At 42.7% G+C, this 27858-nt stretch overlaps 1 protein-coding gene across 2 annotated transcripts; it reads right to left on the bottom strand.

Annotated features, from left to right (window-relative positions):
- Window positions 1–251: 251 nt before the first annotated feature.
- Window positions 252–27858, bottom strand: ARL11 (ADP ribosylation factor like GTPase 11). 2 transcript variants are annotated; one of them, XM_068265065.1, is made up of 3 exons: window positions 27835–27858; window positions 10231–10600; window positions 252–2268 (listed from the first exon to the last, which is right to left on the bottom strand). In XM_068265065.1, exon 3 carries the CDS (start codon window positions 2257–2259, stop codon window positions 1717–1719), a length of 543 nt encoding a protein of 180 aa, XP_068121166.1. In that variant the 5' UTR covers window positions 2260–2268; window positions 10231–10600; window positions 27835–27858; the 3' UTR covers window positions 252–1716. The 2 variants fall into 2 exon arrangements, with proteins under 2 accessions (XP_068121166.1, XP_068121167.1); XM_068265066.1 differs by lacking the exon at window positions 27835–27858 and having other exon boundaries at window positions 10231–10620.

The following is a 27858-nucleotide window of genomic DNA, read 5'->3' on the forward strand; positions in this document are numbered from 1 at the left end:
ACAAGCGGGGAAGCTTACCTTCGTTCCTCCGCTCACGGCGTGACTTCCTGCAATGCTGCCCACTGAAGTATAGAGGGCGACATCGCAGGAAGTCACGCGGTGAGCAGTGGAACACAAGGAAGGAAGTTAAGCTTTCCCGCTCACTGCTTAACCATTACATTTGCGCAAATAGCTGGAGGGGGAGTGGGGACCCAGATGAGGGCCCCCCAACGCTGTGCCCGCTGCCCCCCTTCCTGGCTGATAACCCCTGCAGTTCGACAGCTTCTCCCCTGGGCAGGGCTGGGGATACGTTTTCATGGACTGGAAGCGTATGCATTTTTTGCAGTGCGGGGAGAGAATTTTTTTTTTTTTTTTTAGAAAAAAAGAGCCGTTTGGAACGGATCTGATCTGCAACTGGACAGGTGTGGACTGAGCCTAAGGGAGGAAACTGTCCATAGAAGTCAGAGTGCACACAGGCTGTACACGTGTTTGTGTGCTTCATAATCCGGCATCATTCTGTCACTGAATAAATAAGCTGGGATCATGCTGAAACCTACAGAGAATTTGGCACTCTCGTTTCCAATAGTAAATAATAATCTGACTGTTACGAAAGGAAAGCAAAGGAGCTGTCTTCACACCATACAGCTTACCTCATCAACGGGAAACTGGAAAGCTTTCTGCTGTTGCTGCTCTCACCATTGCTGCACCCACAATAAAAACCTGCTTTACCATTGGATGGCTGAGTGCGAATTGTGGTGCGACAAACAATCCCTGCGTCATTTACTGATGCCAGAAAATGATAAATGCTTATTATAGCTGAATACAGGAGAAAATGGTTCTTCTTTGACTTAGAATAAGTTTTAAGCCAGAAGTAGGAGAAAGGTACTATCAAAATTATTTTGGGTATTTGTGTTTGCTGGCTGGTGGTTTGAATGGCATTTTATTGACATTTTATTTGAACATATCGCCTATTTCTCCTGAGTTTTCTCCTAAGTGCTATTTTCATATCTTGTAAAAAAAAAAATGTGTGTTAAACTACCAGCAAGCAAGACATTACTCAAAATAATTGTTATGGTACTTTTCAACTACTTTTTTGTTCCTTTTCAATTGCAATATGCTGAAAGTTATTTTTAAGAGGAAATAAAAAATTATCTCCTAGGAGAAAACTCCACTCCACTGGTCCATTGGCCCTTATTCAATTTACTTTTTCTCTTAAGTTTTCACCTAGGAGATCATTTTTCATCTTATGTTTAAAATTACTTCTTAGACCTCTACAATTGAAATAGTACCAAAAGGTAGGTGAAAAAGTACTATCATAATTATTATTAATAATAAGTAACAAGTATTTTCATGCTTGTTGTTGGTGGCTTGAAAGGTGTTTTATTGAAAATATCACCTAGGAGAAAAGGGAATTTAATAAGGGCCACTGTGTAAGGGGGACCATTGAAACAGCTACATAAATACGCCCAGATCCAGTCAGATGACAATGCGTCTCTACATAAACCATATGCAGAGTTTGTAGAGCAATCTTTTGAATCCCATAAATGATCCAGTTATCTTTAGATTCGTATGTAGTTACAAAAATGACCACCATCTATCATTGTATGATGAAATGTTTGTATAAATTAAATTAGAATAAATGAACTAGGATGACATGTAAACAATGCTGAAATAGTTTTTTTTGTCTCATTTGTGAAGTTCTTTCCCCAATGATTAGAGACCAGGTGTCACAATAAATTATGGGTCCCGTGTCCTCCTTAGTAAACGTAAAACTGCGTGCACCGCCTCTGCCAGGCCTTCCCCAGTATATGCGCTGCAGCCTAGTATCTCCCAGGGTCGATCATCGTAATTTTCCAGCTTAAGAAATTCCACAAGCTCTTTTGTGGTCAGAGCATTAGGTAAATCCTGTTTGTTTGCCAAAACCAAGAAGGGAACACCGGCCATGTTAACATTGTTCAATACAGTGAGCAGTTCTGCCGTGGCATCCACAATCCTTGGCCTATCCGAGCTGTCCACCACGTAGATGAGAACATCCGTATCCTCTAGGTACTCTTTCCAGTTTGGTCGCAGCTTGTCTTGGCCTCCCACATCCCACACGGTAATGAAAATATTTTTGGCCACTTCCAGGGATTCCACGTTGAACCCGACAGTTGGGAAAGTTTCTACCGTCTGATTTATTTTAAGTTTATACAGAATTGTGGATTTCCCAGAAAAGTCCAGGCCCATCATAACCACACGAGAGTGCTTCTTGTGTACAGGTTTGGAATTCTGTGCTCCCATGATGAAGCTCTGAAAGAAAACATATACTCCATAAATATGTATCAATATAACTTCACGTACACAAGTCCATACCATAAATATGTATTAATATAGTTTTACATACAGACCATCATAGTTCAATCTCATGAAATGGCACATAGAGTACAATATTGGTTATATTTACACAAAGATTCATTTTAAATTTCTCTTGATCAGGAGCATAATTTAGAACACAGAAGGGGGCCTACCCTGGGGGGTCCTTAATGTATTTACTCCAATTTTAGGTATCCTCCAGACCTCCAGCATGCAATTTTATATCTTTGTGTCAATGTGCTGCATGCACTGTACCTTACACATCAGTGTTGCCATGTCCACTCATACTCATGGGTTGGGGATGTTGTCATTGCTAAAGTATATGTAGGGCTGGGAGCCCAATCAAAAATATGCCATGGGGCTCCACAATTTCTACTTATGTCACAGCTCTGGCCCAAAACTGTTGCTACATGTGTCGGTCTCTACATTATCCATTTTGTTGTATAAGCAATTTTTTGTCCAAATTAATACTTTTAAGAAGCCAAGGAAAGCCAAAACTTTTTTTTTTTTTAAATCTTAGCAGAATGAGGAGGGGTTAGAAAATTTTTCACTTTTTGTCTCCAAATTGTTATGTTTCATCAGCTCAGGAATTGGGGATACATCTTCCAATAAGATGCTATCCCAGCAGCCACAGTCTAATACATAATATAATTTACAGATTCAGATATCCAAATCATTGCACACAAGGGTCAGGATCAAAAGCCAGTATGGCATGACCATGATACTTGGGCCATCAGGCAGCACTGCAGACATGGTTTTGTAGTAGGTATCATTGCATGGGCTCAGAAACACATTATATTTGAGTAACATCTATTTATGTATTTATGTGAGTAGACTAGTTGGAGACTCTGATATTTTGTTTAAATCCCCTGCTCTGCTAGAGAAAGCATGATTTTGGGGAAATTGTAATTGCGATACTTTTGCTATGTGTTTATCATGTACTCTACTTAAATGCAGAACAAAATAAATAGTTCAAAAGCAACAGGATGAGACTCACCCATTCAAAAACACAACATAATGCAAAGTACTGCAAAAGCATAACTAAACACAGCTAAGAAGTAACACTTTCATAATGTAAACACTCCAGTCAGTGCCCTTCAGAAATGTTTCTTGAAACCATGGCAGCAAAAAGAAAAACACAAACACTATCCTTAAAACAGTAACTTTAATGAAAGGCACTTCCTCATTGGTTGCTGTGGTTACTGCACTGAACACCTTGCTTTTCTCTGAAAGTTATAAAAAGTTGTAACAAGGGCTCAGCAATCAGCTTACCATATCTCTGTAGTCAAAATAGGAAAAATGGATGACTATATTTTATTCATTTAGAATGTTGTTAGCCATCTTCCTATTGGTTTCTTTGCAGAATTTTCAAAGCAAAAAATATATAATAGTAAGTAATTTTCTAAATGTTCATAAAGGTATGTAGAGGCTGGAGGCTGGAAAGGCATTAATCAATGCCATAAGGCAGTTAGTTTGCATTCCCAATAATATTCAGCTTCAACCTGTGGCTTGAGTCTACAAGGCGGAGTTCTGGTCACAGCTAAGACAATGCCTCATTGTTGAGATATATATATATATATATATATATATATATATATATATATATATATATATATATATATATATGATCATATTTTGGTAATTCAGGATAATTTTTTGATTTCCAGAACTGCCGAAACCATAATTAACTTACATTTGTGATCTGCAATTCCATTCGGTAGAATAGAGTAACAGATAGCCAGCAGCGACGTGTTGCTTCTCAAAGTATAATAATATTGTCTGTAACCTAAACTAATGTCCCACGCTGCGTAATATGTTGGCGCTTTATAAATACAATAAATAAATAATAAATGTAAGAAAGTCCATGACAAGGAGAAGGGCAGAACGTTTACATTGCTGCATGTCAGTCTAGTGCATGGCAGTCCTGCTCAGAATGTGTCTATGATACATGAGGGGGGATGCAGTATTAGGCCATGTGATGCCACTCTCCTTAAAATACATTCCACAGTCAGGAATTACCGTAAATCACTTGTGAGTTATTCTAAAGCAAATGCTATTACTACTAACATGAGTTATAATGTAACTGCATTCTGGTGAGTCCTTGTCAGCTTTGAGTCACTAGTGTGGGAATTGCCAGTCACCCATGTGACTTTGGCCTTAGCCTGATATAAATCTATAGCACATGGTACTGTGATTTTTTTTGAAGCAGGTTGTTTCAGCTTTTAGCAGCAGGCGCGAGTGTCAAAGCTGGGTGCCACTATAGCGCTAATGCTATAGTGCGCACCCCGCACAAGGTTATTTCTGCATACATGTGGATGGTTGAGGTGGTATACAGTATATTGACTTTACTATTAGGCCTAAAACACACCAGAGCGTTTTTGGGCAAGTTTTTGAAGCTCAGACAATCGCTGATGCTTTCAAAAATGCTTTGCTAGTGTAAGTCTATGGTGTTGAACACATGAGAGCGCTTGCGATTTTTGAAATCGCAAACGCAGGACATGCAGTATATGAGTTCAGCTTAATCGCTGGAAAATGCAGGTCTAATCGCTACCAAAACGCTGGCACAAAGCAATTACGCTTGTGCTTTGCAATTTTTAGTGTGTCCCAGGCCTTATAGTGTTTTGAGCGTGGTTATACACCTGCATATAACTGTCCTCAAAAGTCGGTGTGAGCAAGGTAGGTAAATTTATATAGTTCTACCGTATATTGAACAGGCTCTTTTTTATGTCGTACAAACACCTATGGGAATAGACTATTCTTTTTCAAATACTGCATTTCCATCTACCTACCGAATCCTAAAAGATGTATAACTTGCTGTAATTACTTTATTATGTTTGTCTTCTGCTATTATCTTATTATGTTTACTTCTTTTATGTTTTGAATACCAAGCCGATACAATCTTGCAAGCTATAAGACAGCAAACAGGAAATGCATAAACAATAAATATTTCACTGCTCAGTAAAAATTTTTTCAAGATGACATGACTTTACTGATCTATGGAAGTAATAATGCGCCTGAGCAATGGTCCACTGTCCTCAAATGTGAATATCTCACCTGTGATTTTAATCCATGAGTAACATATAATTACAACTAATAACTATACACTGTGTGACTGTGTAAAGATGAAAAAAATTGTGTCATTTTAAGGGCCACTATAACTAAAACAACTTTTCTCAAAATTATTAAATTAATAAAATATTGTGCTTAATCATTATGTATAATCGTGACAAAAATGTCTAAACTATTGTTTGTTGTTATTAAAAAAAGCAAGCCTATGTCACAAAGGTGCTTGAATTTTTTTTTAAAAATGATACTTACCTGGGGCTTCCTCCAGCCCCATCCGCTCGCATCGCTCCCACGTCGCCATGCTCCGAAGTGCGCTCTTTGCATATCTCTCCAGCAGCTGCTGGAGAGATACGCAGAGGGCGCACTTCCCTTATGTCAGACTGGCTCCGACTGACAGAAGTGACGGGACCCGGTATCGGAGCTGCAGAAAGCGGAGAACAGCGGCGTGGGAGCAATCTGATGGGGCTGGAGGAATCCCCAGGTATGTATCATTTTTTCACTTATACTGAGCTCTGGTGCACTTTAAAGATGATCTGTAACGGAAAAAAAACCCAGCCCATTGGGGTGCTCACCTTGTGAGGGGGAAAGCTCTGGATCCCATTGAGGTTTCCCCCATACTCTTCACCCTCCGGGGTCCAGCGCTGGCAGCCCCCGAAAATACAGCCGACAAGCCCAGTAGCTCCTGCAATATTTACCTTCTCGGCTCCAGCGCAGGCGCAGTAGCAGTTTTCCGATGGGCTACGGCGAAAATAGAGCAGCCCCATGAGGTCCGCTCTACTGCGCAGGCGCAATATGCCTGGGCAGTAGAGCTTGCCTCATCAGGCTCGGTTATTTCCACCGGGGCCAGTAGGAAAGCTTCTACTGTGCCTGTGCTGGAGCCGGTAGGGTAAATATTTACATTGCTGCTGTTTGGGGGCTGTCAGCGCTGGATCGCTAAGGGTGAAGAAGATGGGGGAAGCCTCATTAGTACCCAGAGGCTTCCCCTCCTGAGGTAAGGCCCGGTTCACACCTGCGTTTTTTTTTGCGGAACCGGCTGTACGGATCCAGCTATCCAGGAAAACGGTCCATTTTTACAGCCAGTGTGCTGTAAAACGTCCATTTTCTATAGGTTCCTATTGCACTGCAAATCCTTCTGTTCCGCTGAGTGAAACGTTGTTTTTTTTTGTTTGTACAGCGGAACTGACCACGAAACCATACGGCTGGTTCTGTTGGCAAAAGCTAATGTGAACCGAGCCTAAGTACCCCCCAGGTACTGTTTTTTTTGTTGTTGTTGTTGTTTTTTACAGACTCCCTTTAATAAAATAATTGTTTGTAGAACTATAGGGAGGAATGATTCGAATTTGTCCAGTCTCTGTTTTCTTTCTTTCTTTTTTTTTCCATGGCTTTTGAACTGACCAAAACAAAGTTTCCTCAGAGAGGGTTTTCCTTGGTCAAATCCCTGGACCAATGGGGAGACGCGGCGGGAGGTTTACAGCGGGCGGCAGTGAAAAACGTTTCTAATTTTTTTACACTAAACAGTTAGGGAGTCAAAAATTACTCCTTTTATCTTTTTAAAAGACGGACATTTGGGGTTTCCATAGTAACGAAGCCTAAAGAAGCTGACAGGACATAGGCAATATAGACTTTTTACCTGCTCTACTGGTGTACCTGGCTAGATTGCTGTACCGATATAACTTGTGTGGGAGTGACTGTCTGATGCTGGATTTATATTGTATGTGTTTTCCCTAATTGCATAACATTTAGAGTATGTGGTGCTACCTGATCCGCATGTCCTAGATATGTGACCTTACATTCATCAGCATTAAAGTATAAGTGCAATCATAGAACTAGAACATTACTACCTTCAATACAATAGCCTGGTGTTATTATTAGGCATTGTTTCCATTAGAGACTACAGCTGCAGTTCACAAACCGCTGAACTTACGTTGTGTCTGATGCTGTCTAATCCTGATTTATTGCTTACAGCATTTTGCATACAATGCAATAAAAAGCACTATAAAAGTATTATTATTAATATTATGATTGCTATTATTCTATAAATATTCTCCAAATGGAACAAAATCAGAAGATTTTTCCTCTAAAATCACTTCTGGATGAGTTAATATCTTGCAAAGAATGTGACAGTGTTATTATTATTATTATTATGTATTTATATACTGTCACCATGATGTCATACAATACATATTTACAGGCAAGTAACATGGACAAAATAAGGGCAATACCTCCTGAACAGGGCTGAGTAAAATCAACAGCACATCATTTTACTAATTACCGTATATTCCGGCGTATAAGACGACCCCCCAACTTTTCGAGTTAAAATATAGAGTGTGGGATATACTCGCCGTATAAGACTACCCCTCTTCCAACGCACACCAAATTAAAAAAAAAAAACATCATATACTGATGTATGAACAGATACTGGTGCTGTACTGTATGTGGTACCCAGTATATAACAGTATATAGGCGATTGACTGGTTGGATTGGTTAACTCTCCCTCTCCCTAAGCAGATTGGTCAGCTCTCCCTGTTTATCAGAGTGGTATGGAAGAATAGATCACACTGTGCCCATAAAACACACGTCTTTCACACTTCTGGCCCACCCGTGTATCCTATTTACCTCCTTTTCTGCCTCTCAGATCTCGCACATGTGCGCCTGCGCTGTTTCACTACAGTCCTCAGTAGCAAGATCTGAGAGGCGGTAACAAGATTAGGCATATCACCCGGCATCAATGACACCCGGCGTATAAGACGACCCCTAACTTTTCAGAAGATTTTCAAGGGTTAAAAAGTAGTCTTATACGCCAGAATATACAGTATTATTATTACTACTATATTATTATGCATTTGCATAGCATTAACATTTTCTGCAGCACTTGACAGGTTGCACTAATGTCCCTTACTGTCCCTCAAATGAGCTCACAGACAGTTTATTGTCCCTACCATGGTCACAATCTAGGGCCTATCTGGGTAAAGCTAACAAACCTACCAGTATGTTTTTGGGGTGTGTGCGGTAACATACAAAGACAAGGGCAGAACATACACACTCCCTGTAGATAGTGTTCTGGCTGGAAATGAAACCTGTGTTTCTAATACTTTATGGTGAGAATGCTAGCTACTCAGTCACTGCAAATGGATGAGTCTGGAGAACTGGAGAGAAAAATTGGACAACTTTTTTTTCTCTTGGATATGCCATTTACACCTTACGCACTGGAAAAGAAGCAGAGGTGTAGGAATACCGGAAAAATGTTTTATTTTATATCCATGGGTTCCTTTTTCAGTAAGGCTACTTTCACACTGACTTGTTGCAGTGCGCTGTGTTGTGACGGGACGTACACATCAGCATGTTAGCAGTGTGGTGCAGTGGAACTTGTCAGAATAACGTGAGGCATACTGTGCATTTTTGGACAATGTGCGTGTCTATAGTTGCAGTGAAGCATACTTTTCATGCACTGTTATGAGTCACAACACGCACCATGCGAGCTTTCCCCTCTGTTGTGTTGTGATCCTGTTTTTAGGGCATACACAACTCCCCAATGTGAAACTAGCCTAAGGGCCCTTTTCCACTAAGAACGTTTTGCTTCAAATCGCAAAACGCTAGCGATTTTTAAAATCGCTAGGGTTGCTATTTTACCCTAGGAATCGTGAAAAGTATTTTCCACTATCGCAATTCTATTTTCTGTAAATTCCTTTTTGGACCAATTTTACCTGCGACTGTGCTTCAATGTTAAAAGATATATGCAAAATCGCAATTGCATATACAGAACTGCTAAAAATTCCCAATCGCTTGCGTTGTGCTTGCACTAGGCAATTGCAAGTGGAAAAGAGAACTGAGGCTATGTTCCCACTGGAGCGGAGAATGGACTCCTCAATAAACGGACAACGAACGGCTCCTATTTTATAAATAGTGGCCGTTCACAATTGTCACGCTGTAACAGGTCCGCGGGATCCGTTGTAGTAAGCAGACCGCACTTCTGTGCAGTCCGCGATAATCCCGGGCACACTGCGTTCCACCATATAACCTAAGGGGGAGGGCATCTGCTTGGGGCTACAGGGGACCACAGCAGACCATCGAAACAGATACTACACTGTCCACTCCCGCTGGCCCCATGTGATTCTGCAACAGGTGAGAACAGAGCCTAAATGAATTGTACCTTGAGGCTGCTTCCACACAGGGACGTTACAGGCGCACGTTAGTGCAGCCTGTAACGCTCCCCCAGCGTACAGCAATGTAACACAAGTGGGCTGTTCACACTGCCCACGTTGTGTTACATGTAACGCTGCACGTTCTTTCAAAAGTGCAGCATGCTAAGGCGTTAGAGCGGCTTAAGCCGCGTAAGACTGTTTGCACATGCTCAGTCGTGTTGGGGAGAAGCGGAGAGCGGCCAGGCACATGGCTAATTAATATTCACTGCACGTTGTGACGTGCAGTGTTTACTTCCTGGTGCGGCCGCTCTGTGCGGCGATTGGCCGGCGGGACCGCATGCGTCCAAGAGTACGCATCACGGCATCACGGACGCCAGAGTGAGCTGCACAACGCGGCTCACTCTGACGTCCACATCGAAGAGCACCAGGCCTTGCGTTAGGGGCACGTTATGCGACCTTAACGTAGCACCTAACGCATTGTCTTGGTGTGCAAGTAGCCTCAAGATACAAGGCATAGTAAGGGGCTGACCTCAGGCATCGGATATCAGTGGTTATCATCTTCCTCGATGGTTTTTACTTTGTCTAACTCTTCTTTTTATGTGAAACAATCTCTCATTAATACATAAAAAAAAGGTTTAGTTGAATACAACATGAGTCTACAAACACATAAAGTAGCTGTGAAGAGTCTTACCTTTATTCCGATTTCCTACTGGAAGTGGTGAAACTTTATTTCTCTTCTCGGTATTCTAGTCATACTCACTTCACCAAAAACTTAGAGCTGTGAATATGTGCTTCACCACAAAGCAGAAGTACAGTGACTGCGGGACACAGCAGTGTAGAATAACTCCGGAACTGCTGTCCCCTCCTCGACCAATCCTCTTTCCTCATTGGGCCAACATTTGCATATTGTGTCACCGCATTGGATTTCCTAGACTTCTGTGTCAGACTTCTCCAAACAGGTTTTTTCACATGATGTTACAATGACAAGGAAAGTTAAACAATCGAGGTGACAGGTGAGATTCGAGTTGCTGTTTGGCTTGCCAGCCAGTGTAGCTAAGCACCTGTTGTTCAGAGATTCTTCTTTTAGGTAAAGAATGCTTTCTTGACACATTTCTAACAGGCAAATAATCAGCATTTCTCATGGTTTGGTTAAGACTAGTAATTTCATAGTATTAAAGGGCGTTGTTTGCTTGTGGCTATTTTTATCCACCAGCAGATATGGCCAATTACAGACATTACTAAAGGACCGTGGATCAAATCCGATCAGTGTTCCGTCATGGTGTGCTGGGTAAGCTATTCAGCTGTTATAATCCTGGCTGGCCAGAGCACTGGCGTAGCAGGGGCTGCAAGGGTTGGGACTGCACCAGGGCCCCCTGGACCTTCAGGGCCCACATGAGGCCCTTTTCCAGGCTATTTATTTGTATGGAAACATCATCTCTGTGTGTGCTCTGGATAGTGGAACTCATTAACAAGCCATGTTTTTTGTTTTCCTCTGCTTACACCTCTCTAAGACAGTCGCAGATATGGATTAAGGTGAAATAGAGCCCTAGGCAAAGCATCAGTTAACCTGTCCTTTTTAATAGGCTTTGGGATTTAGGCAGAAACTCAGAGTAGATAACCTGGGCCCCTTAGGATAAAGTCTATAGGGCCCAGAGCCTTCCCTCTCTTTAGGTAAGTATCTGTTTTGGGCTTTTTTATTTGTAGGATTCAGACACCCCTCAAAGTGGTCTGAAAGTCAGCATTTCTACTTTGCTCTAAAAGATTCCTCCTCACAGCTTGAAAGCTACTATCCCAGAATATTTTTTTTAGCACAACACCACTGAAATGGTTAAACAAAGCACTTTGTCCTGCTATTCAGCTTCAAAACCGCATCCAAACTGGAGATAACAGTATCTTTGTTTGCATTCCAATGCTGATACATGTGTGTAAACAAAGTGTAACAAGTGAAATTAAGCTCTCTGTGAAGCTTTCTGTGCTTCAAGCACACAAAAAGCTCAGAACAGCTAATTAGAAGATGTTAATATATAATAAAAAGCAGTTTGAATAAAATGCAATGGCAGGTTTCAGGGCAAGGTAAACTACACTTTGGAAACTTGTCATTTGTAAACAGACAATATTACTTATGCACAAATGCAAATATGATAACTGTATGAGTAATAAAAAGTAGAAAAACAAATTTTTATTGAATGTTATGTCGGAGTTTCAGGCCACTTTAAGCCACCCCTTAAGCCACCAGCAAGCAAGAAAATACTCTAAAGGTGTATCTAGGGAAAACTGCGCCTATGGCAAAAAAATGAAAACAGCCCTCTGGGAAGGGTGTTTACACTATACAAATATTTTAACATGTGGCCTCGACTGAATTGGTTGAGTCAAAGTGAAAGCATGGCCCAAGGATGAAGGATGGAGAATGGCAATAGGTCAGCCTATAAATATCCCCCAATTACCAGTTAGCTTGTTTCCCCAAAAGATGTAACCAGGCAGCAGAATGTCCCCCAGATAAAAACTAGGATTTGTATGGAGAACACCAAGGATGCTATGGAGCAGTAAGAGGCGCCCATGACACATGCTATACCTGCATCCCTGTAGATACGTCTCTCCCAATAATTTTGACAGTAGTTTTTCACCTACTTATTGGTACCCTTTTAATTGCAGGGTGTTGAAAATGTATTTTAAAGAGAAGATGAAAAATTATCTCCTAGGTAGTGATGGGCCAAATATCAAATTTTGGGTTCACGAATTTCAAATCGAAATCTCCACAAAAATTTGCCAATCTGGCAAATCTGCGAATCTCCATCAATGGGCAGGAGAGTGGCCACCAACTTTAGCAGTTAATAGCATGGATTGGACAAGGGCTTGGCCACCCCTCCCCATCAGAGATCCCCATACAATGGACCAGGCGGGCTGGTATAGCTCAGGGTGTGAAGCCCCACTCGGCCGGGGCTCCGCACTTTTGCTATCTCAGCCTGCATGGGGGACAAGGGGTTAAAGAGGCTCAGGAGGGGGGACCCCACGTCATTTTTTTTTATTTCCCACACTCTAAACATTAAAAGAAAAGTTACAAAAAATAGTCAAAGTTGCCAGGGATCTTTATACAGCCATATTGCAGCTGTATAGCGATCCCTGGCCAAAGCATTGCGACTTCGGAGGGGATTCCAGGGGGTCCGTACGCACTGCGTTTGGACCCCCTGGAAACCCCATCATGAAATTCACTGCTCTTTCTTTTGATATATGTAAATTCACACTACTGTTAGGTTTGCTACATTATCTGTCATTTACCGCATTTAAATGTATTCTTTTTTTCCTATGAAATTTTAAAATCGATTTTCTCAAAAACTATAAGGTCTTTTTGAATTTTTTTTCCTCTTCTGCCCACTGTCCCCCACCCATACCCTGAAAATCAGGTTAGATGCAAATTTCGAACACCCCTTTTTTGCTGTGAACTGTTTGCCAGCAGAACAGTTCGGCCCATCTCTACTCCTAGGAGAAAAGTTAAGAGAAATAGTGAATTGACTAAGGGCCACACTGCCCGATCCAATTCCATTTCTGTCTTTAGCCTAGTAGATAATTTTTCACCTTCTGTTTAAAATAACTTTTGCAATTGAAGAAGCACAAAAAACAATTAGGTAAAAAAGTACTGTCAAATTTTTTCAAAGTATTTTCTTGCTTGCTAGTGGCTTAAAATACATTTTATTTATAATGTGAAAAAATCGCCTAGGGGAAAAAGTGAACTGGATAAGGGCCCCAGTGTCTATCATGATGACTACAGATCTGTCCTCTTTCTTTGAAATGCACATTATTTTTACTGGAAAGATAAAGTGCAACTGGGGCTTGACATGGCAGTGGGTTCGGCATGCTGTGCTGCACACTCTTCATGTCAATCTAAATACAGACTGGAATACCATATATACTGGCACTCTGGGGACAATGTCTACAGCTACATAAACACATGCTATAACCGACACATGATAAAACTGCATCCTTAATGACCATGACCACTGAGCAGGACCAATCTCAATGGTATCTCCCCCCCCCCTCCCCGTTCATTCACTGGGGCACTCCCCCCATAGCAGTAGAATGCAATGTTAGCTGGAAGGCTAGCGATGTGTCTGTATAGCATCAGTCCCCCACGGGCGAAAAATGTGTGTGATTTTGTTTATAGTCTAGTGTATATGGTATACCAAAACCCATAAAACAAGTTCATAACTTCATAACTTCATAACTTCATAATTTGGATCCAATACTACGTGGAGGTGGTAAAATTGGTCAGTGATTGGCCGATTGTAGTTGAAAGTGTGTACCAGGCTTAATGGTAAAAGGATTGACATCTAGTATACCGAACATTAATGGTTATCTTATAGGATTAAAGAAGAAGCCTCTATTTATCCAGCACTTTTCCGTGGTGTGCATTGTAGTGGATGCAAAGAATTCCAGCTTGCATGGAAATTTCATGAAAATTTTGTGCAGTTTTAAGCTAATCAAGATTGTCAAGAAGCCAATTTAATTTGTACATTTCCAGGCTGTGTAAAATTTGCATGCAAGCCATAATAATTTGCATCTTATGGACCATCTCTGCTCTCTATTACCCTTCATGAAAGGATTTTAGAAGAGATTTGCATGCACAGTTTGCATGCATTGTGCATAAAGCAGTATAAGGCCCAGAGCACACCAAAAACCTCTAGGAGATCTGACAAACGCTAGAGGTTTTTGAACCAGATTTTCAGAGCGATTCTAGGCATGTTTAGCGAGGTTTTCTAAACATGCCTAGTGTTTTTTTTTGGAGCGTTTTTGTGTAGCAGATTTCAAATATTGTTACAGTAAGGCTGTTACTGAACAGCTTCTGTAACAAAAACGCCTGGAAACGCTCTGATCTAGCGTTTTTCAGAGCGGTTTGAGCTTTTCTTATACTTTATTTTTTTTACTTACATTGAGGCAGAAACGCATCTGCAAACCGCAAAAATGCTGCAGAAGCAACGTTTGCGGTTTGCTAAAAACCTCAAACCGCTGGTGTGCAGCATCCCATTGAGATACATTAGCCAAGCATTTTCACAAGCGGCAGCGTTTTTGAAAACACTACCAAAACCGCTTGGTGTGCACCAGGCCTACGAGAGGAAAATTGCTTAGCTCGCTTCTTCTGTACTTCTCTTCCTGTCTGTGCTGTTTATTTAAGCTGTCACAGCTCTTTCTCTACTTTCAACAATCTACATTCTATGCTATTTATGGTACAGAAAGTTTTATATACCAGACTCATTTCTGACCTAGTTGGTGCTCCAGGCAGTTAATTGGTGTCACCTCTGTCACATACCATATACGCATACATACGCAGTCCTAACAAACAGGCCGCAGAGAGTCATGCTTGGAAGTTGCTCTTCCGACGTGAGAACCACTGACATCGGTGCTCCACAAGGGTGTGTTTTGTCCCCCGCTCCTGTTCTCCCTGTTAAGGTCATCAAGTTTGCGTATGACAACTATCACCGGCCTCATCAACAGCAACGGACAGAGAGCATCTATCGCAGCGAGATTGGCAGAATCTGCAGCTGGTGCAAGGACAATAAGCTTGTTCTCAACGTGACTAAAACTGTTGAGCCGATCATAGACTTTCGGAAACACCCTTCCACTCTCCTTTCTGCTCTCATCGATGAGACAGAACTTTTACACCACTATTATCAATTCCATCCTCTGCTCACCCATCATCATTTGGTATGCAGGTGCAACCGCCAGCAACTGGTACAAATTCCAAAGAGTGATTAGCTGCAGAAAAGATCATTGGTACATCCCTGCCACGTCTCGAACTCACCCACCCACCTAGGCAACCACTACTCTGAGCTCCTCCCATCGGGCAGCCATTATAGGATTATCCCCTCTAGTACCACCAAGTGTAGTAGCACATTCTTCCCCAACCAGTGTTCCCCAACCCTATCCTCAAGGCCCACCAACAGTGCATGTTTCGTGGAAATCCACAGAGGTAGTTAATCAGCTCTGCTGAGACACTAATTACCTAACTTGTGAATGTTTGTTGTTTTCTGCAAAACGTACTGTTGGTGGGCCTTAAAGCCGGAAAATTTGTACTTACCTCTGTAATTTTCCTTTCCTGATACAACTCCATGTCGGCATACTTCCTGGGTCAGCTCCGCCCCCTTGACCCCTATAGGACCCTAATTAAACTATAAATACAGCCACAGCTACCTCCCCCTCCATTCTCGTCAATAGTACTCAGACACGACAAAAATGAAGGGTGGGTCGTATGTCGATATGGAGTTGTATCAGGAACGGAAAATTACAGAGGTAAGTACAAATTTTCCGGCTTTCCTAAAACCTCCATGTCGTCATACTTCCTGGGATTTAACTAGTACAAACACCAGAAGGGAGGGTTTTTGATGCAAAATATAACAAATTTTATTTATCCACAACAGAGAGAATCTTTCTTCCAAAATCTACAATAGTCAATAATGCAGGATCAACATTATAATGTTAATATAAAGGTATTTGGAGTAGCCCAATTGGCTGCTTTGCAGATAGTCATGAGGGAAACCCCAGCAGAGGCTGCCCAGGACGCAGACAGACTTCTAGTTAAGTGAGCAGACGTTGTGGGTACAGTTTCCCCACCTCCAGCTCTGTATGCAGCCTTAATTAGTCTGACTATCCATGCTGCTTTAGTCCTTTTTGATACTTCCTTACCCTTCCTTGGTCCGGAAGGACATATGAACAAATGATCCGAGTCACGGAAGGGCTCTGTTTTTTCAAGTTAATGTCTTAGGACCCTTCCTATGTCTAGAGGATGGTTAGTGGAACCACCTGATTGGTCTGTGAATGATGGTAACACCCATTCTTGATTCAGATGTCTTGTAGAGACTACTTTGGGCAAGAAACTCAAAACCGTTCTCATGACTACCCTGTCCGGAAAAAATACAATATAAGGTTCAGAGCTCTCCAAGGCTTGTATTTCTGAAACCCTTCTTCCAGAAGTGATTGCGACCAGAAATGTTGCTTTTAAGGTTAGATTCCATATGGAACATGAATCTATTGGTTCAAAAAGGTTGAGATGATATGTACTCTAGAACCAAGGGTAAGTCCCAAGAAGGGGTAATTTACTTAATTGGAGGACGGATCTTCATTAAAGCCTGGAAAAACTGTTGGATGACTCTGCATGCAGATAGCGGTTGACCAATTAAAGCTGAAATGGCAGATACTTGACCTCTCAATGTGCTGACACTCAATCCAAGATCAACTCCCGACTGTATGAACTCCAGAACGTGTGGAATGGAAGGATCCATAAAATCCACTCCCTTGCTGGATGAAAACTCTATGAACCTCTTCCATACTCTGTGGTATGTCTTGTTTGTTGATAATTTTCTCGCTTTCAGAAGAGTTTCTATTACTGAATCTGAATATCCAGACTCTACTAGAATCCGCCTCTCAACCTCCAGGCCGTTAGCGCAAGTATTCCGGGATTCTGATGTAGTATACCCTTCTGTGTCAGGATGGCTAATATTGATGGAAGAGGTATCGGTGGGCAAATTGACATGTTCATCAGAAGAGGAAACCATGGCCTCTTCGGCCAGTATGGGGCTATAACTATTGCCTGCACTCTCTCTTTCTGTAACCTCTTCAAGAATCTCAACAGGAGAGGGATTGGAGGAAACGCATATACTCTTGATGCTTCCCAAGGTGCTGTTATAGCGTCCACTCTTGATGACCCCTTCATCGGGAACCTGGAGATGAATATTGGTAACTGATTGTTCATGTTCGACGCGAAGAGATCTATTTCCGGTAGACCCCAACGCTGCACCAATTGTCTGAATACCTGTCTGTTCAACATCCACTCGTTGTTTTGTATTGTTGATACACTGCCCGAATCGCTAACAAGTTCTTTTCCGCCCCTATCATCAGAGGTGTCAGCTCTGCCCTCAATGATGAACTTCTGGTTCCTCCCTGCTTCTGTATGTATGCCACCGCAGCTCTGTTGTCCATCTGTACACATACTGCGGTTCCCTTTATCATGGCTGAGAACGACTGAATTGCTCGAAACACCGCTCTCAATTCCAGTACATTCGATACGATTCCCTTCTGAGGCGTTGGCCAAAGACCCTGGCTCCAGGACTTTAGGCAATGTGCTCCCCATCGCAACTGGCTGGCATCGGAAGTAATCGTGATCCAGGAATAAGGAACTAGTGGGTGTCCCAGCATTAGATTCTTCTGTTTGGTCCACCAGATCAGAGATAATCTTGTCTGAAGGGATAAATTGATGTTCTGCCTCATGGACCTCTGATTCCATTGTCTTAGAAAGTTCATCTGAAAACCTTGCATGTGCCATCTGCACCACTTTATCATTGGTATTGTTGCTGCCATCATTCCTAGTATCTGAAGACAGTACCTGGCTGAAATCTTCTGGAGAGATAGTATCGATAGGATCATTTCCCTGAGCCTCTTCAATTTCTCCAATGGAAGTGACACAGTATTGTTCTCCGTATTGAAGTAAGCTCCCAGATAAACTAGGTGTCTGGTTAGTATCAGTTGACTCTTTTCCATATTTATTATACATCCTAATTCTCTTAGGAAGTTCAACGTCCGGTCTATGTGTGTCTTTAGCTTTTCTTTTGAGTCGACCAGAATCAGTATATCGTCCAAGTAATGGTGTATACGGATACCTGTCTTCCTGAGCTCTGCTATTACCGCTACCAGGACATTGGTAAAAGTTTGTGGGGCAGTTGAAAGCCCGAATGGCAGCGAACAGAATTGGAGATGCTCTTCCTTTGTCCAGAGCCTGAGGTATCTTTGATACTTGTGATGGATTGGTATGTGGAGATATGCATCCTGAAGGTCTATGGAAAGTAACCAGTCGTTTGGCATGATTGCCAAAATAATTGATTGCAATGATTCCATCTTGAATCTTGGAAGCTTTATTGCTTTGTTCACATATTTTAAATCTATAACTGGTCTGAAGCCCCCTGTCTTTTTCTGTACCAGAAATAGATGGGAATATACTCCTTCGAATTGTTCCTTCTCTGGGACAATAGCGCCTCCGCCTTTAATGAAGCTATGTAGTCCCTCAAGGCTTTTTTCTTCTGAGCGTTGTTGGGTAGGCGCGTCTGAATGAATCTGTTCCTTGGTTTGTAGCGGAATTTCCATTTGTGACCCTTCGAAATCGTCCTTATTACCCACGGTTCCTGTACTCTTTCCACCCAGACATTCCTGAAGTTCCTTAGTCTGGAACCTACCGGTGGTGCCTGAGTGGGCGTACCTTCAAAAAGACTGCTTACTTTGGTTGGCGGTCTGATTAGTTGACCTCAATGATCTTGCAAGAGTAGCCTGAGAGCTCTTCCAATTGCAATTAAACTGTTTCCCCGGCTTGTATGATCTTGCTTCTCTAGTTCTGTTGTAATGTTGTTTCCTGAAGGTTGTGGGATTTCTTTTTTGCTGTCTGTCTTGTGGTATCAGACCTGATCTCCCTCCAGTGACTCGGATAATTGCTTTATCCATTTCTGAACCGAATAAGGAATTTCCGTTGTAAGGGATTTTTATCCAATTTTGTTTGGATCCGATATCAGCTGCCCAAGGTTTCAGCCACATAGTTATTTTCCCCATCACAGAATTTAGCATAATTCTGGCTAGATTCCTTATAATGTCCATGGATGCTTCCCCTATAAAGTCTGCTGATATCTTGAAAACATCTAATGCCGCAATAATCTCTGACTTGTCCGTCTCGTTAAGGATAGCTTGCTCAATGTTATCAGTCCAGACCTTCAAAGCCTTTGCTACTGAAGTCAAAGCTATTGCGGATTTACAAGTTGCTCCAGCATTTAGATAAGTCTTCCTGAGATCGTTATCCAATTTCCTGTCCAATACGTCTTTAAATAATACCGCATCGTCCGTTGGCAAGGTGACATGCGTCACTAATCTGGATAAGGAGGCGTCCACTGCAGGTGGATTCTGTAGGAATGGAATCTCTTCTTCCTTCAAGGGATACAGCTTTGAAAAGCGGTTTTGCATATTCGGTTTGTTTTCCACTTTCTTCCATTCTTCTAGTATTATATTCTTGATTTCCTTCATTAAAGGAAAAGCCACCAGCCTTTTTGTGAGATGAGCATAATATTCTTTAGTTTTCTCCTGCTCTTCTACTGGTTCCGGCCAGTCTAGTGCCTCTTTAATGGCTGCAATGAAAGGTGCCGTCAACTTGAAATCAAATAGACCTGGGATTTCATCCCCCTCCTCAGCTGGCTCCGGTTCTACTTCTTCCGGTGCTGGTTGCACTGTCGTAGAGGAATGTGCAAGCACTTCATCTTTAACTACCTTCCTAATAATGTCTATCATCTCCTCTGATTTATCCTCCTGACCACTAGCCAGTTGTGAGAAACAAGATTGGCATACAGTCTTTTCAGGCATTGCCTGATTGGGGCATGCCCAGCATTGACCGCTACTAGGCATCCTTTTAGCCACTGGCGATCTTGATCTCCTTCTGGAAGAGTGCCGGTTTCTTGACCTAGATGAACGCCTCCTTGAACGTGATCTGGAGCGTGAGCGTGATTTATGATGACGCTTCTTGGACTTGTGCTTTTTGTGCCTTGACTCCGAGCGTCGCCTGGAGTTTCTTTTTTCTTGCTCACCTGCACTGTAAGACATAAGCAATAATTTATATTGCTGTATCTTTCCCTAAAGAATCTTTTTTTTTTTTTTTTTTATCCCCTTAACCTTACCCAGAGGGACGTGTGGCATCAGAAGTAGAGGCACCGGGATCCACTGTGGAGAATCAGAAAAGAAAGAAAGAAAGAAAGAAAGTAAGTAACTAATTTGTAGAGACTGAAGAATGTCTGATCAACTAACACCACATTGTTCCAGCAACTATTCGCTTCAATTCTTACTTCTGTCAAGCAAAAAAACAGTTCTCCTTGCCAAAATTCTGCAGCTGCAGTGTCTTCAGTCCTGTGTCAATCCTTCGAACAATCAGGGACAGGATCTCTGATAGAGCCTCTCCTCCCCCCAGCGAGAGAAGACTGAAATGCCTCTCTCCCTTAAATACAGCGCTGCAGCGCGCATCTGAAGCGTGCCGACGTGTTTTGGGCACGCTTCCCACATGTAATATGGCCGCCGCAATACGATTGCCTTAGAAGGCGGCTCGCGCATGCGCATTACGTACTTCCGAACGCCCTCACGAAACCGGAAGTGATGCGCCGCCATGCCGCCCCTCTCCTTACCTCCTTCCAGTGCGGACAGTGTGGCCAGAGCTCGCCGCAGCGAGCGAAGAGACAATCCAGATCAGCGCCGGCATCAATCTGTAAGTAAGGGCAGACAGAAGTCACTCCATATGTGTATAAGAACGCCCAAAGGGCACACAGGGATCCCATCAGACATTTAGTCCGAATACAGCCTACTGATCCACCAATGAGAGCTCCATTTAGCGCATTTAGTAGCTATTTGAGTGATCTCATATGGCAGGAAAAAGGTATTAGTAGAAAAAACCTGTCAAAGGGTAAGGTGCTCAAAGAGCTTATGGTGAAATATGTGAAACCTGAACGAATGATAAGAAAGAAATAGATATCTGCTGTGACCTGAAATATACGGAATCCTATAGTGTCTGAGGACAAAAAAGAGAATGGAGGGGGGAGGTAGCTGTGGCTGTATTTGTAGTTTAATTAGGGTCCTATAGGTGGTCAAGGGGGCGGAGCTGACCCAGGAAGTATGACGACATGGAGGTATCAGGAAAGACAGGGTTGGGGAACTCTGCTCTAAGCAATTCTGAAGTGCAATATTGCTTGCCCAATTGTATTCCTCTTATGCTGTAAATGATTTTTGTCGGTATGCACTATTGCCTACTGTTCTGTTTTTGTTTGTCAATGTTTCTTTGTCATGTGTGCCACATGTACCGCAAAAAATTCTGGGTACGACAACCATTGTACTTGGCGAATAAAGTTGGTTCTGATTCCCACTCTTTGATATGGTTCGCTTATGTCCATGGCCCTTTTACGTCTCAGGGGATAATTAGCCAGATTGTTCCCACACAGTATTTTGGACCAGTGCTCCAAAAAGTATAACAAACGATTTGTTCATTTTCTTTAAAATCCAAATCACATCATATCTAAGAGCATGATATCTGTAAAAATACTCTGTGGCTTCAGATGCCTACAAGTGCTCATTTTTGAAGCATCTACAAATTACATATAGCTCCAAAATAGACTCCATATTGCTATATTGCTGTTTAGTAGTGGTAGCCTGCTGTTTCAGACCCATCCGTTCCAAAATACTGAGAATAAAGCCTGGCACACACTTTCAATTATGATTGGCCAATCACGGACAAATTTTACCACCTCCATGTAGTATGAGGGTTAACAGATATTGAACACAATGAGCAGATTGTATAGGTAAACTCTCATACTACTAGGTGGTAAAATCGGTCAGTGATTGGCCAATCAAAATTGAAAGTATGTGCCAGGCTTAAAAGCTAAAATTAATTTTACCACTTTTATGCAATATGAAAGCCTTCCTGCACAATCTGCTCATACTTCTAAAAAAATGTTGGTCCTCATACTACATGCAGGGGGTAAAATTGAGCAGTTATTGGCCAATCAAAATTGGATGTGTGTACCAGGCTTAGCACACACACACAATATTATACTAAAGCCTAATACAAACATCTAGTTTTGATTGGCCAAAGACTGACCAATTTTGCCACCTCCATACAGCATGAGGGACAACAGATTTTGTACTGGGGCATTCTAGGCACACGCCTTGTTGTCTGGCTTAAAACGGCTCTGATCTACACCTTTTCATTCACTGAGGCGCAGGAGATAATTTTTATTATTATAAAAAGCAGAGGGCTTCTACTAGTCCTAAATTCTAGACTTTCTTAGCCATGGTGTACATGAGTGGAAAGGGAGAAGAGTTTTGTCTTCTCCAACACTAACCATTACCTTGGTCATTGTGGTGCCCTTTTACTATCGCATTTGCATCACAGCACATTTGCAATGCTGATCATGATTTTCAATGGAAAAGGTCCCTAACCTGTTAAGAGTTTATGGGCTTGATTCACTAAGACAAATAGCATGCCTTATCAGAGTTAACATGCCTTATCAGAGTTAACACGCCTTATCAGAGTAGCATAGCGAGTGCTATGAACTTATGCCTGCTAATTGGCAATGACGAGAGCTCCACTCATCCTGCCCTGAGCCCCTGCGGGTCCAATCACTTTAAAGGACATTACCCCTGCACTTTAATTGGCCCAATAGGCTGCCTCAAGTTTCCTGTCAAGTGACAGGCAGCCTATTGGGCCAATCAAAGTGCGGGGATAATGTGATTAAATGATTGGACCCGCAGGGGCTCAGGGCAGAACGAGTGGAGCTCTCCTCATTGCCAATTAGCAGGCATAAGTTCTTGGGCTCGCTATGCTACTCTGATAAGGTGTGTTAACTCTGATGTGACATATTAACTCTGATAAGGCGTGTTAACTCTGATAAGGCATTCTATTTGTCTTAGTGAATCAAGCCCATTGAATGCATATATGTTTGAGGGTCCTGTGAGGTCTGAAATGCATAAACTGTTTTAGTGGATGTCTCTTTAACCACTTGAGGACCCACCCTTTACCCCCCCTTAAGGACCAGCGCTGTTTGTTTGGATCTGTGCTGGGTGGGCTCTGCAGCCCCCAGCACAGATCCGTGGCCACACAGAGCGATCAGATCGCCCCCCTTTTTTCCCCCCTATGGGGATGATGTGCAGGGGGGGTCTGATCGCTCCTACTTGCAGGCATTTTGCGGGGGGGGCACCTCAAAGCCCCCCCCCGCGGCGACATTCTCCCCCCTCCCTCTCCTACCTGCTCCCCCGGGAGATCTGGGCTGCACAGGACGCTATCCGTCCTGTGCAGCCAGTGACAGGCTGTCTTCTGTCACATGGCGGCGATCCCCGGCCGCTGATTGGCCGGGGATCGCCGATCTGCTTTACGGCGCTGCTGCGCAGCAGCGCCGTACAAATGTAAACAAAGCGGATTATTTCCGCTTGTGTTTACATTTAGCTTGCGAGCCGCCATCGGCGGCCCGCAGGCTATTCACGGAGCCCCCCGCCGTGATTTGACAGGAAGCAGCCGCTCGCACGAGCGGCTGCTTCCTGATTAATCAGCCTGCAGCTGGCGACGCAGTACTGCGTCGCTGGTCCTGCAGCTGCCACTTTGCCGACGCACGGTATAAGCGTGCGGTCGGCAAGTGGTTAAAAGATTTGGATGTTTTACACACAGGGCATGTAGAAGACATATTTTGGATTAATTTTAAAGGGAACCTGAATTGAGAGGGATATGGAGGCTGCAATTATTTATTTCCTTTTAAACAATACCAGTTGCCTGACTGCCCTGCTGATCTCTTTGGCTGTCGTAGTGTCTGAATCACACACCTGAAACAAGTTTTTGTCAGAAACATCTCAACTGCATGCTTGTTCAGGGTCTGCCATGGTACACACCATGTAATTTCCCATTAGATTTTGGGTCGAATCAATAATATCTGACATGTCCAATGTGATTTTCAATTGTTTTTCTGAACAATTTTACAATCACTTTGGTACAAAATCGATTACAAAAAAGATCGGAAATCAGATTGGACCTGTGGGAAATTATCGATTTGACACAAAGTCCTTCAAGTATTAGAGGCAGAGGATCAGCAGGACAGCCAGTAAACTGTTATTTTTTTTAACAGGAAATAAATATGGCAGCCTCCATATCCCTCTCACTTCAAGTTCTCATTACGGTAAGTTACTGCTTTAAATACAATACATTCAAAGTGGTGTATTACATACATGTATAACATGAAGAGAAAATCAGATCAATGTGCCTCCCAGAGCTGCTTATTACTATCAGGCTGGGGAACATGCAATTTTACTGGAGCTTTTACAGCACGATCAGCATTCAGTTCATTCACAATGTGGACAGGGTGACTCTTTCCACTGCCTAATCATCTATTAAAGTACCCAGCATGTTTCATTCTTTATAAAGAGAGTCCTTATGACAGGTGTACTGAGTGCACAGAGAAATTTAATTTAAAGGGCATATTCCAACTTTTATGGATGTGCACAAATATTTATAAACATTTTATGCATTGTCTGTATGTTTGTGTATTGGCACATGTGATCTTTATATACTTTATGTTTACAGTTCAAGGAATGGGATTATCATGAATGTATTTAGTTGCTTGATCATGCATTCATTATATTACTCTTGCTTTGTATCTTGCATGTAAGGCCCGACCCAATTCACCTTTTCTCCCAAGTTTTATCCTAGAATAGATGATGTTTCACATCTTATAAAAAAAATGCCTTTTAAGCCTCCAGCAAGCAAGAAAATACTCTGAATAATTAGACAGTACTTTTTCACCTACCATACTTTTTTATTTGCAGAGTGCTGAAAAGTTACCACATTTTTGCTGATGACGCGATAAGCAGAAGCTGACACTACGGGAGCAGTGAGAGGGAGGAGAGGTCTCTGATCACTGTGCGCTAATCCGATGGATTAGTTGAGCTGTGCTGCCGATGCTTTTATGTATTCAGGGGGAGCAGAGGAGGACACAGGGGGAGCGGGGAACACACGCAGGACAGAAGGGGACTCGTGGGGAACACAGAAGAGGACACATGGTAGACAGAAGGGCACACATGAGGAAACATGGGGACAGAAGGGTACACATTCAGGACAGAAGGGGACACATGGGGGACAGAAGGGGACTTGTGGGGGACACAGAAGGACACATGGGGGCAGAAGGGAACACATGGGGACATAGAAGAGGACACATGGGGGACAGAAGGGGACACAGGATGACACATGGGGGGACAGAAGGTGACACATGGTGAACAGAAGTGGGCACATTAGGGACATAAGGGGACACAGGAGGACACATGGGGACACAGAAGAGGGAACATGAGGGATAGAAGGGGATACAGGAAGACATATGGGGGACAGAAGGGGAAACATAGTGGACAGAAGGGAACTCATGGGGGACACAGAAGGACAGAATGAGATACACGAGGACAGAAGGGAACACATGAGGGACACATAAGAGGACATATGGTGGACAGAAGGGGATACATGAGGGATAGAATGGGACATATGAGGACACATAGGGGGCAGAAGGGGACACATGGGGGACAGAAGGGGACTCGTGGGGGACACAGAAGGACACATAGGGACAGAATGGGACACAGGAGGGAGGACACATGAGGACAGAAGGAGACACAGAAGAGGACACATGGTGGACAGAAAGGGACACAAGGGAACACATGGGGGACACAGCAGGGAACACAGGAGGACACAATAATTGGGGGAGCACATCTACAATACGTTCCTGAACCATGGATGGACGCACCAGGTTTAGTATATTTTATTTCCCCGGTTTTTGCCCTCTAAACCTAGGTGTGTTTTGCATTCCGAAGAATACAGTAATTTAAACAGAAGATGAAAATGATCTCCTAGGAGAATGCTTAGCAGAAAAGTGAATTGGATCAGGCCCATAGTCTATCTATGCCACCACATCCCTGGAATGCCACCAATATGCTATTACAATATAAATCTATAATAATAATAATGTTATTCATTGTCATGGTGCCCCAGTATAGCGTTATTCATTTTGGGAATTGATTTATTAAATAGAAAAATAACCATTTTCATTTGTTTTATATACACATGTATCACCATCATAAGCCTGAGCCATCCCTAGTTGCTTCTTGTTTGATAGAATATATTATAGCACAGCTATCACAGGTTCTGTGCAGAAGGGGCAGGGACACCTTATTGCGTGGGAGACTTTATTTATTAGAACTATATATAGCATACAGTATATTTAAATAGTTAAAATAGAAAAACATTCACCTGAGAAAGAACAAAACAGTTTTTTTTTTATATTAGAGAGTTTAACTTTCAAAGGTTATTGACATATTTCACCTTCTACATTCTGATTGAATACCTTTTCTAAAACAAAAATGATGATCATGTGACCATCTGTTCTAAACCAGCGTATACAACCAGGGATGAAACTAGACATCCCCCCCAGCCAAAGTTACTAGTATTAGGTCACCTAAGTGTACCCATTAGAATTAGGTTATGTTTGCATTAACCAAGGTGGACAAAGCAAGTCAGGAGGAGCACCACAAAAAATAAAAAGTTTGTTTGCCACGGTCTTTGTCCCAGTGTCCCTTGGGACGTTCAAGCATCAAAGTTCTCCAAAGAGACCGGCACCACTTAAGCAGGATAATATTTAAGCTCTTTTATTGCATGAAAAAGAATGGCAATACAATGACAGTCGCTGTTTCGGGCCTAGCCCTTCATCAAATTGCAGTAGCCATGGCGACGCAGTAGCCATGGGTACGACGCACCCGGGAGCTTTTAATTGTTGGGAGCCAGCGTTTTCCTGTCAGGTTAATTAATTGCTACCGCCGCTGATTGCGTCGCACCGCAGCATCCCAACGACACGCCGCAGGGCATATAACGCGTGTAGGAGAATGGCTCCTGCACGCGTTGTAGATGTGAAAGAGCCGTAAGTCACATCTGTTCTCCTCGCTCCACAGCACAGCCAGGTATGCAGCCGCTTAGCTACGTATAGCTACCTTCCTGGGTGTTCCTGCATGTCACGTGACAGAATACCCAGGAGCTCTGTGGAGCTGTGTAGCTGTACACCGGGCAGAACAGCAGATGACTCAATGCTGGAAGCAGGTCCCTGTGTTACTCTGCATATTGAGAATAAACAGAGTTGCAGCGACTTTTGTTACGCCCATCTGTACAACTGCAATAGGAGTGTCTGTCAGACTGCAGGATGCACTTGTTCCCTTCTTCAACCTGCTGTTTTGTGTTATAATTACCTCTCTCCAGCTGCTGTGTCAGTCCACTTGCATGGAAATTGCTGAGTGGCTCAGTGGAGGTGAAAGCAAGCTCAGCAGTCTTCACAGGATAATTACAGATAAAGTAATGTACACAATCATCACACACAAACAGATACAATAGGGCTACAATATGTTTTGCTGACTTGCTCATTCAGATGCTAAGAAAGCAATAATTATGGTCAGAGACCACAACAAAGGATTTGGGAACAGCAGTTTTCAGATTATAATTGCAGGTGTAATGGAAGTAAATAGATTTCATAACAGGCGATTTCATTTGAGCCTGGCAACACTGGATGCTGTATAGGTCCTACAGTGTATACTCCTCCATCCAAACTAAAATAACAAGGCATTTACAGGCTCTTACATAAACTTGACTATAGGCCGAGGCGGGCAATAATTACCGGACACAGACAATTATCAAGCATGTGTACGGCAGCCCCTGACCCATGAGCGATGAACTCACCTGACGGGTGGCCAACTTCTTTGA

This window comes from Hyperolius riggenbachi, chromosome 2, assembly GCF_040937935.1.
Source record: "Hyperolius riggenbachi isolate aHypRig1 chromosome 2, aHypRig1.pri, whole genome shotgun sequence".
Lineage (NCBI taxonomy): Eukaryota > Metazoa > Chordata > Amphibia > Anura > Hyperoliidae > Hyperolius > Hyperolius riggenbachi.

What these genes read in the sequence shown, in the direction of transcription:
- ARL11 (XM_068265065.1), bottom strand. Translation starts at nt 2,259, where the DNA reads ATGGGAGCACAGAATTCCAAACCTGTACACAAGAAGCACTCTCGTGTG.